Raw genomic sequence first — 14,387 nt, 5'->3', positions numbered from 1 at the left:
GATAACGGATACATGCACAGGCATACTGCTCCCACAAACACCTGCCCCCTCACTCCACACGCACACATGCTCTGAGGCCTGGGAGAGCCCTGCACAAGTATTAGGTCTAACCTGGAGCTATGTGAACTGACAAAGCCTCACACCAGTCCCTACAGGAACCCAGCCACCTCTCTGTCCCCCACTGCCTCTGGGGCCTGGCTCCCTCTCTGCAGGCTGAGCGGTGGTGAGGGCTTGGGAAGGAGGCTCCACCGTTGGAGGCAAGGTCAGGTGCAAGGTATCAGCCACAGGGCAGGGAAGCCTGCCTCAGAGCTGTCCTCAGCTCCTGCCTGCCGGCCCTGCCCCATGACCTTGGTCAACGCCCTTCTCTCTCAGCCTCAGTTTCCCCACTTTGGAGCCTCTCCTGGCGCCAACACTGTGTGATTCTCTTCGAGGACCCAGGCGCCTGGGGCAGACCTCCCCTCGCTGCCAGGTATCTGGTCCTCAGTTCCTGGCTCTCTGTTAATGGGGGTGGGGGCCAGCCAAGGGGCTGGAAGGAAGGGCCCCACCCCCCACCTTAATTTAAGACCGGTGGCTGCGGACTTGGTTTGTATGGGCGCTGGCGGGGCGAGTGATCCTCCTCAGGGAGAAAAGGGAGCCCGGGGCAAAGGGAAGAAGGAACCCCCGGCGGGCGAGGGGCGGCCGCACAGGGCACGGCGGCGGGAAGGGGCGGGCGGGGTGGGGTGGGGAGCGCAAAGGGGGCGGGCGGCGGGCGGGGGAGGCGGGGAGCGCAGCCAGCGCGGCGCAGAGCGAGCGAGCGAGCAGGGGAGGCGGCGAGAACCGGAGCGGCGGGCCGGGCGGCCGCGCCGGCGAGCGGACCAGCGGGCGGCGAGCAGCGCGCAGCGCGGAGCGCGCGGGGCACCGAGAAGCGGGAGCGGCGGGCGCAGCGCTCAGCGGCCCGAGCGGAGAGGCCCGAGCGGCGCCGCCCCCGCGGCCCCTGCGGGGCCCCGGCCGGGAGCCCAACGAGGGAGGGACGGCATGGACCGGCGGCCCGGGGCGCGGGGGCGCTAGGCCCCCGGAGGGGCGCCCCCCGCCTCGCCGCCACTGCCGCCGCCGGGCCGCCCTCCACAGCCGCACGCCCTGCCCGCTCCAGCCGCCCCTGGGGCCGCCGCCGGCCCATGAGCCCAGACCTCAAAGTTTGCGGCGGGCGGGCGGGCGCGGATCCTCCAAGATGCCGTTCCACCCGGTGACGGCGGCGTTGATGTACCGGGGCATCTACACCGTGCCCAACCTGCTGTCGGAGCAGCGCCCCGTGGACATCCCTGAGGACGAGCTCGAGGGTGAGTGCACCGCCGGGACCCCCGCCTGCCGGCCCTCCTACCTGTGCGCCCAGGTGAAGCGCGGTCTAGGGGCGCAGGGGCGGGGGGCTGTCTGCAGGTGCCGCCTGCCAGGTGGGCACTCCATCGAACGGCTGCGCGGGGAGGCAGGACGAGTTCGCACCCGTGGGCGCCGCGGTGGGGGTCGCCAAGGCGGAGGGGCGGCCCAGCCCCTGCCCGCGTGGTCCCCCGCGCTGCGGAAACTTGCCGGGCCCCGCAGCGGGGTCACGGGGCCGCGCAATCCGCGGTGACGGTGCGGCAACGCGGCGGGTTGGGTTGGGGGTCTGAGCTGTGCCCCTTCCGCCGGCCCGGCCAGAGCACCCGCATCTTGATCCCCTCCGCGGCGGCCGCCCGCGGCTCTGCGCTGGCATTGACATTCCGCTCGTGTCGCTTTTGAAATCCAGTCTGCTCGGGCAGCGAGAGAAGGAGAGAGGGCGACTGCCCTGCTCCTGCCGGCTCCCGGGCTGCCCGCAGCCCCTCTTGCGGCCGTAGCCCCTTCCCCACAACCCTGCGGGGACCCCTAGCCTGGAGCGCCAGGAAGGCGGCCCGGGAGGTGGTGGCGACAACAAGTGGCCAGATTGGGCGGCTTGGTTGAGATAACCAAGCCTGGTAGGGAAAGGCAGAGAGGCCGGGACCTAAATCTGTCCCCCTGGAGTCCCTCCACCTCTGGACATGAATGGGGACCATAGGAAGCAGGCTAGGCGAGATCAGAGCAGATGGCAGAGGCCAGGGTCCCTGGACAGAGGCTTCTGAGGAGCAATGAGACCCCTGGGGCCTGCGAGCTCTTTCCTTATTGGGCAGGGGACAGGTGCTCAGGTTTTCCCACCTCCCAGACCTCCTGGGGTCCCATATGGAGTGGAGTGAGGGGCTCTGGGCTGATGGGTATCTTGGCCCCCTGGGATCTGCTTGTCTGCTGTTGAGGGATGGGCTGCAATCACCCAGAAGCTGGGCCTCTCTTCAGGTACCTTAGGTCCAGGGGTCTCTGTGGTCTGGGACTCAACAGGGCCTTTGGGGGGTGCAGCTGAGACACCAGCACAGTCAGGGATGATGGTGGGAGCACAAGCCATGGAGAGAGATCCAGCCTCATCCCCCAACCCTGGAGGGAGCAGATCTTGGGGGAGTCAGACGGGATCAGGGGGAAGATCAACGGGAGAAGACAGCTACCCCCACCCCACCCCACCCCCACCCCCGCACTGCACCACAGACTATGAGCCGCCTGCTTCTCACCAAGTCCCCCCCAAAGCCTCCAGAGTTTGGGAGAGCCATGGAAATGGAGCCTGATGTTTGAGGCGGGCAGGACAGATGGATGGGTGCCGCTACTGGGTCTCTGGCCTTGAATTCTAAAGCCCAAGTCCCTGCCCTGTCTGGGCCGAAGCCCAGGAACAAAAAGTCTCATCCAGGGCCTGGGAAAAGGAGGGAGTATGATGAGGGACAAGAGGGCAGGGGATGGGGCATAGGCTGTCTCTTCCCTAACACTGTCTTCTCCTGCCCTGGGCCACCGCAAACCTCTTACCAGTTTCCCCTCCACAGACCCTCCTCCACACCTTCCTCCTGGCCACGCGGGCAAGGATAAACATTGTCCCCCTACACCAGGCAGCTTTCCCCTCATTCCCTCCTCTTGCTCCCAGCACCCCACCATGACCCTGGCAGCCGTGCTATGGGCCTCACTGGTCCCTCCTCTCCTGATCTCCCAGCCCTGGAGTACAGACCCCAAGGAAGGGGAGAAGCTGAGGAGGCTGGGGTGCAGGGGTGAGCAGGGCACAGGGCGGGCAGTGCAGGGGCAAAGAGGCCGCAGGCTCCCCTTGGACCGCATGGCGGACATGTTGGCAGGAGCCCAGGAACGTTAGTCACCAGCCACACCAAAATGCACTCCTTGCTCCTCTCCTGTCCACTTCTCCTGGGCCCTGTGAAGCAGAAGGACCTGGCACAGGGGGCATCTGAAGGACAGAGCCCTCCCTGGGATGGGAGGGGGTGGCGTCATGGAGCAAGCAGATGCCTGGTGGCCCCAGCCCATCTCCCGGCCTGCAGGCAGCCATGGATGAAGACAGGAAGTCCTCTGTGATCGGCCCTCTTGTTGGCTGCAGGCACTCTGGAAGCCCTTCTCCTAGGAGACCAAGTCTCTGCAGGCCCCAGTGGGCCTTGAGTGCCAGGGCTGGGTGGGAAGGGTGACCATGCACGGCACAGATCCCCCCTCTGCTCCCTCCACCTCCCCAGTGCTCCCACCCCAGGGTAGTGTGGGTAAGACCCAGGCTCTTTGCTGGGAGGATGCCCATCACTGGGGGAGCCACATGTGCCGAGGAGAGGGAGCCCGGCAGCTTGGGATGAAATGCTACAGACAGTATGTGCCTGCCTGCAGAAATCCAGGGGCTGGTTAGTCCGAGGGGGGAGGAGGACTAGGAAGAGAGGTGGAGAGCACCGGCTTAAGGTGAGGGTTTCCTAGCCAAGCAGTGGTGGGTTTGAGTTCTCTGCTCCCTCAATTTATGGAGGGACCTTGGGCAATCACTTGCCTCTCTTGCCTCGGTTTCTCCATCTGTAAAAGGGGGTTGACATTGCCCCTCCCCAGGGCTGCCAGTGACAGAGGATGTGATGGAAGTGCTCGGCACAGGGCCTGACATGCAGTGGGGACTTGGAGACCGGGACGCAGCAGCGGGGAGGCTGAGGGGTGGGGGTCGGGGAAGGCCCATGAGGAAGGAACACGGGGTATGCAGGGGGACCAGGCCAGAAAGGCAGACTGGGGGAGAGGGTGGGTGGAAACGGCCTTGAAGTTCTGGCAGAGGCACCTGGGGACCCCTGGATGGCAGTTGGCAGGGTAGATGTGGCTAGGCGGGGCTGGTCTGCATCCCCCAGCCTCCCTTGAGGCAGAGGTACAAGATCTCCCAGATTCTCCCTGAGATGCACACAGCAGAGCCCCCCTGGCCTGTGGCAGTGCTGAGGCTGACTCCAGTGGCATTGACGGGCTTGAGCACCTGAGGGTGGGAATTGGGGCAGCTGCAAGCCCTAGCCTGGCCCTCCCTCTGAGAGAGGAGAAGGAAGACAGATGGACAGGCAACCACCAGGGCAGAGGTCTGGGCTTGGCACTTGACCTGCTCAGTCAGATGGTGGAGCCTGCAATGAGAGTGGCCAAACGGGGGCGTTCGGGGTACCGGGGGGCAGAGGAGTCCCTTTTCCTGCCCCTCTTCTCTGCAAGCCCAGCAGCCGCCTCTGTCAGGCTGGAATCTTGGGGAGGCCAAAGTGCTGGGGCGCGAGGCCAATGCCGCGGAGAGTGGCCGTCGCCGCAGAGGACAGACACTGCTCCCCTCAAAGTGACCTCCAGCCCACGCATCCCCTCTCTGGACTCTGGCTCCCTGACAGTGCTCGCATCCCTTGGGGGCGGTTGGGGAGTCAGGCCCTGACGCAGCTCCTTGGGACAGGGAGGGGATTGAGGGCATCAGGCTGGAGGTGGCAGGTAGGGACCAGTGTCAGCCCGGAAACCCAGAGGCCCTGCCAGCCCTTGCCTGGGCCAGGCTTCCCCATGCCAAGGGGGAGCACGGCAGGCTTTCCCCAGCCTCGTGGGGAGCGAACAGAGCGAGGCTTTTGGGGAAACATGCCCAGCTGGGGTGTGCCGATGGTGGCAGCAGCAACAGGACACCCACCCCACTCTGGGAGCCCCCAGCAGAGTCCAGGCTTCAGAGATGGGGCAAGAGTCACGTTCCCATCTCACAGGCGAGGCTCTTGAGGTTCAGAGAGGGAGGTGCCTTGCCCAGGTCACTCGGCTGCTAAGTGGCAAAGCCAGACTCCAAGCCCGGGCCCCCAAGTCTTGGCACCAGCAAACAGGAAGGCCAGCCTGGTGCTTGAAGCTTCCCTAGTCCTCCCTCTCCTTCCGGCTCTGCCAGAATGTCTGGGATGTTCTGATTTATAGCATCCTGTTCTGAGCCAGGCCCAGCCCCAGCCAAGCACTTACATGCTTGATTTTCTTATTTAGTCATTTCCGCAGCCCCATTGTACAGGTGAGCAAACACCCACTCAAGGGCACCCGACCAGGATGTGGGAGAGCTGGGATCTGACCCTGAATCTGTGTGACTTAGTACTGATTCTCTGGCCGAGAAGGTGATCCCTGAACTTGGCCTCAGAAATCAGCTGGTGCTGGGTCACAGCTCTGAGCAAGGGCAAGGACACAGGGTAAGACTGAGGTGTGAGCCAGGCGTGCCAGGGAGGAGTGGCTGAGGCGACACATGAGTGAGGAGGTGGCGGTCTTTGGATTGATCTCGTGGTCTTGGAAGGTTAGTCCTGCCTGAGAAAGGGCTGCCCCTGAGCCTGTCGCCTGCCCACGGACCCCAAGATTCACCTGCCCTCCACTGTCTCCTGTGTGTTTTCTCAAGACTTTTAGAAGGAGATCAGGGGCTCCAACTGAAGCAGCCCTGGGCTCTGGGAGCCACACCTGGCCCCTGTCAGTGTGGGAGGGACAGCCTGGACCGCAATTCATTGCAGGGGAGGGAGCCAGCACCCACTGCAGCCCCACTGTGGGTCCAGGGTTTTGCCATCCCACCCTGAGCTCTCCCGACCAAGGACCCAGAAGGATGGGGTGCCTGCCTTGGGTTCTCCAAACCAGCCCCTGACCTGGGGGGGTCTGAGGATCGTTCCCCGACCCCTGACTTCGGCTTGATCCCCCTCCTCTGGGTGGCCCAGGGAGTGAGGGGTTCCTTAGGGACTGCACAAGGGGACAAGCAGCATCCTCAGCCTCCCTTCCTGCTTCTTGCCTGCTTGGGGAGTAGAAAGCAAACGCTTGCCCTTACTAGGATCATTTGTAAACTAAGAGTAAATGGGCTCTGAGTGATGACCCCACACCAAGTGGAGCATGAACTTCTGGTCAGCTCCTTTGTGTGTGTGCTCCAGATGGGTGGGTGGGCTCCCTGATCAGTCATTCATTCACTTAACCACTTATTAGCAAATGGTTATGCTTGAATGACAGGCACTGTTCCAGGTAGCGGGGACACAGCGGTGAGCAAGACTGACCTGGCTCCTGCTCTCATGGCGTCTCATAGTTCACAATCTGGTGTGGTCAAGAAGGAATCCTTGGGGGAAGAGTGGGGTCTGTGGGAGCCCAGAGGAGGGCCAGAGTCAGCTGCGGGGGCAGGGAGGGCTCCAGGGAGATGATGCCATCCACGCTGGGAACCAGGGATGTATCAGAATTCACCATGGTGAGGGGAAGAACATTCCAAGAAAAAGGAGCCTCATATTCAAAGGCCTGGAGGTGGAGCAGCCCTGGTGCCCACCATGACTGAAAGGGCCCCTAGGGCTGGAGTTCAGGACACCTGAGGTGGGCAGAGCCCGTGGCTGGGTCAGGAGGCCAACAGTGCCAGCCAGAAACCTAAGTGTGTGTGTGGAGGGATGGGCAGAGGGTGTGCCTGGCTGCATGGCCAGTGCTTTCCTCTGAACCCAAAGACTCCCAGGTGATTGGAATTTCCTCAGCAGCCTCTGTAACTGCTGGGCCTCTGCTCACACACCTATGGGGATGGGGAGCTCACTACCTCCTCCGTGGCCCTGGAAAATTCAGATGGGAATTGGCCTGGAGTTTCCAGAGTCCAGGGTTTACAGAAGCCCCTGGGCCTGGCCCAGATCTCCCTTCCCAGCTGCTCTCCTGGCCAAGGGGCCACTGGTTAGGAGACCAGGTTCTCAGGCCCTGCCTGGGATGGGTAAGGGGTGGTCCAGAGTCAGAGGGTCTGGGGGCCTAGGCAACTCAGGAGTGGCCCACTGAATCTGTCTTGCCCTGCATGTCAACTGGAACCTCCAGGCATTGGCTGTAGATGCCAGGTGGGAGGAGCCTGATGAACTTTGGCGCTTCAGCCCAAGCCACCTTGCTGTGTGGCTTGGGACACACGGCCACCCTCTCTGGGCTATAGTGGGTCCAGCAGAATCAGGGGATGACCCCAAGGTGCAGGATCCCACAGTCAGTTTCAGGGGCTCACAGACCCTCTAGGCCAGGCTTGGGCCAGACTAACTCCTGCCCTCACCAGAAACAGGCCTGACCCCACACTGGCCACCTAGCCTCTCTGGGCCTCATTTTCCAGGCGAGCAGCGTGGAGCATCTCATCTGTCTCTGCTTCCAAATGCATGCTCGCACGCACACATGCACGCTTGCACGCACACATGCACGCTTGCACGCATGCACATGAGCTCACCTCTGCCCGCGAACTGAACAAGGAGACCCCCAGAAGCTGGAGCAGAGAGGGTGGGAGTGGATTGAGATTCACTCCCCATCAACAAGAAATGTTCTCTAGGACCCTTCTTGGGCTGAGTAACAATGAAGGGACAGCAAACAGAGAAACAGAGGTGAAAAAAGGGTGAACGGGGAGAGGTTAGGACCCTTCAATCCTCAACAGTTCCTGGATGTCCTTGGTAAAACCCTTTCATCCTTACACCATTACCACCCATTTTACTGTGGGTAAGACTGAGGCTGGCCCAAGGTCACTCACGGGGTTGCTTGTTCCCAGGCTCCCAGCCCAGCGCCTTGCTCCCCACCCCTGAGTCACCCAGGTCCTCAGGCCTGTCTCCTCCTACATACAATGGGTGTGGGAGGGAAGTGAGCCCCCCTCACCTGAGCTGGCCTGGGGCTGCTCCATCCATCCTCTGTCTTCCCCAAAACCCTGGGCTCCGTCTGGGAGGCAGTCTGCACTGAGCTGTCAGCCCATTAGCCCCGAGCCGCGGCTGCCTCACGTGGCTGCCATTAATGAGTGCTGGCCGGTGTTAAGGAGCTGAGCCTGGGGAGGAAGTGCGATGGGGATGAAGGGAGAGGGGACAGAGTTGGGGGTGGGCAGGGAAGCCTTCGGCAGCTCACAGAAGACTGGCTGCCTAGCCCGGCGTCCTCCCCTGCACCGTGGGACCTGTGGTACCGGCCACACGGGGTCGTCGTGAGCACGCCTGGAGAGGCTGTGGGAGCCTGGCACGCGGAGCCGGAGACCCCCGGGGCGGTCTTGTCACTGCTGCGGGGCCTGGGCACCTCTGCTGCCTGCTTGGCCTGCCCTGAGTTCCAGGGAGGCAGCGCTATAGTGGACTCTTGAGTCACCTGCCAATTGTCTCTGACCAGATCTTTGGGCTCTAGAGGGGAAGGGGGGATTCTCCATCCCGGGCTCAGGCTGTGGCATCTGGGATCCTGGAGGTCTGGGGAGTGAGCTGTCGGGGACAGGAGTGAGGTCTTGACCTGCTCTGCTCCTCACACAGAGATCCGAGAGGCCTTCAAAGTCTTTGACCGCGATGGCAATGGCTTCATCTCCAAGCAGGAGCTGGGCACGGCCATGCGCTCCCTGGGATACATGCCCAACGAGGTGGAGCTGGAAGTTATCATCCAGCGGCTGGACATGGACGGTGAGCCCTGCCCCCTGCCTGTTTCCTTACCCCTCACCTGGTGTGGAGGGGCAAGTCTGGGGACTGAGCCCATGGGGGGGCCTCTCACTCTCCCTACTCCCAGCCAGCCTTCCAAGCCTATGGCTTGGGTTTGCAGCCAGGTCTGGCCCCATTTCTCAGCCTGGAGAATTGAGGCTAGAGAGAGTGTGACAGCCTCAGCCATATCCAAAGGCTGGAGATTCTGCCCCTCTCACTCTGTGTTCCAAGAAATTTTTAAAGTACAGGAAAGCAGAACGGATATACTAAATACCCCACTTCCCATCACCAAAAATACAAGATCAATTTAGTTGTAAATATTTGCCACCTGGCATTTAATCAAGGAAAAACTCATAAGAACCAGTAATGCCCAGTGCCTTCCGCTCATCCTCCTCTGGCTGCCTCCCCCACCTCATCTCCACCCAGAGAGCAGGTGATGACCTGGGCAGGCGGTCCCCCATCCTGAGCTTCATTTCCTGTCTGTGGTGGGGAGGATGTCCGGCCCCACACCTGCTCCGGGACAGCAGCAGGGTGCTGGGAAGCCATGTAGGGTTCAGAGAGAAATGTGTCTCCCACATGCAAGGCCTGCTCAGGGCCCACCTGCTGCGCGCCACCCCCACCCCCACCCCCTCCTTGTCAGGTGGGGTCTCAGCACACTCAGTGGCTTCAGCATCAGACCAGAGACTGGCACATCAGGCTCTGAGGAGGGGACCTGCCTGAGGTCCCATGGTGGCCCTAGGTGCCCAGGTGAAGCCTCACCAGCTGACTGGAACTGTGCCCGCTCTAGGTGATGGCCAAGTGGACTTCGAGGAGTTTGTGACCCTCCTGGGACCCAAGCTCTCCACCTCAGGGATCCCAGAGAAATTCCACGGCACTGACTTTGACACCGTCTTCTGGAAGGTACTCCCTGGCTGATTGGGACCCAGGGCTGTGTGCACAGTGAAGGGCTGTACTGGGCCAGCGAAGGGTCGGGTCCACACCATAAAGGGGGGGATGACAACTCCAGGCTCTGTCCACTGGACATCTTGTCTCCCAGCGGGCCATGGGGTTCCCTGGGGAGGCTGGTGTTGGTTGAGGACTCAGAGAATGGAGTGAGTGGTTCCCAGCCCTCCAGAATCTGGAGGCTTGTCGCTGGCTTGTGTGGCTGCAGGTGCTGGGGGGGACCGTGGTGGTGCTGGTGGCCAGAGCGCTGTCTCCCCCCACCCAAGTGTGACATGCAAAAGCTGACCGTGGACGAGCTGAAGCGGCTGCTCCACGACACCTTCTGTGAGCACCTGTCCATGAAGGACATTGAGAACATCATCATGACGGAGGAGGAGAGCCACCTAGGCACGGCGGAGGAGTGCCCCGTGGACGTGGAGAGTGAGTGACCCACCCCGGGACCCCACGGGCGGGCCGACTGCTCTGGCAGGGGAGGAACCAGGGGCTTGCAGAAGGGGGCTGGGGGCTTCCTTGCCTGCCTCAAACCTTGCGTCCCTGTGTGCCCCGCGGGACGAGCCCATGTGCAAAAGGGTAGGCGGCTCCTGAGTCCATCACTTGGCTGTCCCCTTCTCTCTCTGGTGTTCCCCGGCGGTGGGTGGCCACAGCCTGCTCCAACCAGCAGATCCGTCAGACGTGCGTGCGCAAGAGCCTGATCTGCGCCTTTGCCATCGCCTTCATCATCAGCGTCATGCTCATCGCAGCCAACCAGGTGCTGCGCAGCGGCATGAAGTAGGCGCCACCTGGGTGCCCCGTGGGGCGCGCGGTGCGTGGGGCGCCCTCCACATCCACCGCCGCCCGCAGTCCTCTCCCTCCACCGACTCCCTGGGCCACCACCGCGTGTACTTCAGGGCCTGGGCGTCCATTGGCACCACCCCGCCTGCCCCATAGGCCTTGCATGGAGCTGTGGCCCAGCTGCAGAGGGCCTGGTGGTGGCTCTGAGGACGGCCCTGGCCCTGCCTGCACCCTGCCCGTGCCCCACCCTGGCCTGTATGTAGCACTAACTTCTCCCGCTGTGCAGGGGCTCCTGGGAAATTAAGGAGGAATTTATACAGGTCCCAGTAGCTGTAGGTCCCTTGGGCAGGAGGAGGCATTGTGTGCCCAGGGCCACATAGCCAACCCAACCCTGGTCCCTCAGGTCTGCCCAGGGCCACGGAGGGGAGTGCAGGGGACAGAAAGCCTCCTCCTGGAGGGCAACACGAGGCTGGGGTCTCCTGGGCCCTTCTCCCTGGCATGGCCTGAGGAAGCCCCTGGCCTTCTGCTGAGTCCCTTCCTCTGACCTTCCTTAGACTCAAACCCAGCCCTCCTCCAAACACCCACTAGGGCTAGAGAATCAGCCCATTTCAAAGATGAGGACCCTGAGGCTCAGAGGGCTCCCAGATTTGGCCTCAGTTCCCCCATCAATGGTGATTTTAAGGCAGGGCAGAAGCTCATGGAGGATGGAGCATCTGAAGTGGCCCAGCTGCCACCTCACCCATTGGGCCCCCCACCAGAGGCCCAGTGACCTGAGGGCCACATCGCCCACCAGCACCCCAGCACAGTGGAGTGCAGTGGAGGCAGGAAGCAGAGCTGGGGTCCAGAGGCTGTGAATCCCCTGAGCAGCCTATGTGGTCTCCCTACCGACTGGGGGGCTCCTCCAGGGCAGAAGCCACCCCTGGTGTCAGTGCCAGGAAGCTCAGCCAGGCCACTCTCCCAAGCTCAGGGCCCATCCTCCTGGGTCGCCTGCTTCTCCACACCATCCAGGCTGGAGACCCAGCTCCCATCCCTGCCCGAGCTGTGCCATCTCACAGTCGGGCACCAGCTCAGCACGGGCTGATGTGGGGGCCAGGACGGCAGACTGAGTCCTCAGCTCCCCTCCCCAGATATGGGGCTACTGCTCGCCTGGGCGAGTCACAGCCACGCTGGCCGCCCCCTGCCCGGCTGTGCTGAGCCTCTGCCGGCCCCCAAGGGAGAAGGGCAGCAAGCTCCGGTCACCCTGGAGAGGACCTCACCTCACTCCAGCCCTGCCCATCATCTGACCCAGGGCCAGATCACAGAACTGAGGGCGCCAGGCAAGGGGCAAGAGCAGCCACACAACGGTGGTGACAGACTTTCTTTATAAACATCTGGAAGGAAGTCTTCTCAAGATGTCCCGTTGGGGTGGGGGTGGTGGAGCTGCCTAGCTCAGAGCCAGGACCAGGGCTGCATCTGGTTGGGGAGGACGCTTAGGCCTCAGAGAGGCCAGGCCAGGCCCAGTCTTTAGTTTCAGATGCTCCATGGGGTGCAGCAGGAGGGGGCCTGGGTGTCCCCCGTACAAGCCCTTATCTTGATTGTGGCTGATTGGAGGGCTGACTAGACAGGGATAAGGGACTCAGCCCCACTGGACGCTGGGCTGCAGGGGCCAGCCCCCAGGCGGGGGTGCCCGCAGGGATGGAGGAAGCTCCTGGACTGGTGGCCAGCCCACTGGGTACTGGAAGACGGTGGCTCTGACAGGTTCAGTCCTAGAGGGAAAGAGAAGAACAGAGAATTAGTGTGGAGCACAGCCCAGGCCCAGGTGGGGGCACCCCACTCCAGCTCACCCTCCCCTGGAAGGCAGAGTCTCAGAAACACGCAGACCCTTTGAGCCAGCCACCTCACCTCTAGGATTGAGCCCAAGGAAATAGGGGGGCTGTGGGCAGAGACTGAGCTATAAGAAATGGAAATAACCTAAGTGTCCACCTGTGGGGGACTGATTAAATATATATGCACGTCCACAGCAGAGAATGCTATGCAGCCTGTGTGAGAATTAAGGCAAACTTATATGCACTGACGAGGAAAGGTGTCATGATGTACTACTGTGTGAGTAGGGAGAAAAAGCAGCTTATAAAATAATGTATATAGCATGATACTATTTTTGTTTAAAGATATATAGCATATATAAATGCATAAAAAAAAACCTGGAAGACACAGCAAAATGTTAACAGTGGTTCTATCTGAGTGGTGCAATTATGGGTGATTTTTTTCTACTTCTTTATACTTTTCAAGAAAGTTTTTCAAGCACGCAAGCCTTTGAAATGAGAAAAAAATATTGTCTAAAATTTTTTTAAAAGCCTCATTTCTCATGCTACTCACTCCCCTTCCCCTTAAGGTCCACCGCCCCCAGAGCCACCTCCTAAGCCCTGGGGCCCATATGAAGCACCCACCCTGTGTGCTCCGCCCCGGGGTGGCCCTGTCCTAAGGGAGCCGCTGAGGCGCAAAGGCAGCCTCCCCACCAGCTGCTCCACATTCCCATCCTTCTGGGCTCGACCCCCACTCAGACTGCCACTCCGGGGCTGCTCTGCCCCTCAGGTTACCTTGCACTCACTTGGGAGCTCACGTCGCCCCTGTAGGACCGGAGCTCTCCAAGGGGGAAAGACCAGGGTATGGGGTGGCATCCATCTGCTCCCGCAGTGCCCAGAGCCGGGCCTGGCACAGGGAACCACCCAGTGAATGTTTGCTGATGACAAACAGCCAGGCTGAGCGCTATTACTGCCTGGACACTACTCTGGGCCAGACATCATGGCCGAGAGGAACCTCAAGAATCCTTACTGAACCCCATTTTATGGATGAGGCAACTAAAGTGCATGGGATCAGTCACGGTCCCAAGCGACAACAGTCTAGAATGGGGGGTGAGAGGCCAGAATGCCACCTACACGTGGGCCCCAGATGTTGGCCCCTCATGCTTCTGCCCCCAGCCCAGCCCAGCCCAGCCCCAGGCCCCACTTTCAGTGAAGGTGAGGCCCTGGCAGGCTCAGGGGCCCAGTGGCCAGGCCTCTGCAGGACGGGAGTGTCCCAGGTCCACTAAGAGAGGTTTGAAGCCTCGACCAGACACCCCTCCTGGGCCTGACCTGCTGTCAGACCCAGAGCAAGGGCTTCAGGCAGCCCCGGTGCAGCCTCTGGGGCCTCCCGTGGCACAAGGACAGGGGAATCCCTGCTCGGCTGCCTGCTGCCCACTGGAAAGCACAGAAAGCGGCTCCCAGCATGATTTATGGTGCTGGGGAGATTTTATAAACTCCACCAGGCGCAGAGAAGGGTGGGAATGGAGGAGGCTCCGCAGTTGCTGGAAGGGAGAGCCCCGGCTGCCAGCCAAGCCCCGGCTCCCCGTGGGGCTGGGGTGACCGCAGTTCTCCTTAGAGAGGGTGTGATCCACTGGGGATCCCCTTCTTGTGAGCCTCAGGCCCTTCCTCTAGGACACAGGGCAGACTCCCGGGCACCTGAAGCCTCCCGCCAGGAGAAGGGTGCGTTCCCCGGGCCTCAGACATGCGGGCCCCGAGGCCTTGGAGCACACCCCTCCAGCCTGCACAGAGCAGATGGGGACACAGGTGCGCAGGACTGTGCTCGTGGCTTCTCTCTTGGCCTGTCTGCCCCGTCACAGGGACAGGGCAGCTCTCTTTCACCTGTCCCCAGCCATGGTCCTAATTAGGAGAGTCTTAGGGAGGCACGTGGGCCAGAACAGTAGCACCAGCCCTGAGAGGGGTGCAAAAGGGAAGATTAAGACAGATAAAGTCACAATCTGAAGAGCTAACAGTGGAAAGCAGGGGCAAGCACTGGCCTCACAGGGACTGGCCTGCCCACCTGAGGCTGGCCCCTCCCTCCGCCTACTGTCTGCTCCCAGCAGGTGCCTCAGGGTCAGTCTGCTGGGGCACGGGGGTGGGACAATGCACCAGGCTGGGGCCCCATCGAGCCTCCATCTCCCCTTTACAA

The 14,387-nt window shown here is 61.8% G+C and overlaps 2 protein-coding genes across 2 annotated transcripts in view; one reads left to right on the top strand and one right to left on the bottom strand.

Moving 5' to 3' along the window:
• The first annotated feature begins 411 nt into the window (after positions 1 to 411).
• Positions 412 to 12,536, top strand: CABP7 (calcium binding protein 7). The gene is made up of 6 exons (XM_059040913.2): positions 412 to 469; positions 1,130 to 1,316; positions 8,550 to 8,693; positions 9,496 to 9,608; positions 9,917 to 10,070; positions 10,295 to 12,536. The coding sequence occupies exons 2-6, from the start codon at positions 1,208 to 1,210 to the stop codon at positions 10,420 to 10,422; spliced, it is 648 nt and encodes a 215-aa protein (XP_058896896.1). The 5' UTR covers positions 412 to 469; positions 1,130 to 1,207; the 3' UTR covers positions 10,423 to 12,536.
• Positions 11,766 to 14,387, bottom strand: part of ZMAT5 (zinc finger matrin-type 5) — a 25,855-nt gene continuing 23,233 nt past the window's right edge. The window contains exon 6 of the mRNA XM_059040917.2: positions 11,766 to 12,166. Within this exon, the coding sequence (XP_058896900.1) occupies positions 12,037 to 12,166 (130 nt within the window). The 3' untranslated portion in view covers positions 11,766 to 12,036. The remainder of the gene's footprint in view (positions 12,167 to 14,387) is intronic.

The sequence above is a fragment of the Kogia breviceps genome, chromosome 15, assembly GCF_026419965.1.
Source record: "Kogia breviceps isolate mKogBre1 chromosome 15, mKogBre1 haplotype 1, whole genome shotgun sequence".
NCBI classification, from domain to species: Eukaryota; Metazoa; Chordata; class Mammalia; order Artiodactyla; family Physeteridae; genus Kogia; species Kogia breviceps.
This window is presented reverse-complemented; position numbering and strand designations above follow the sequence as displayed.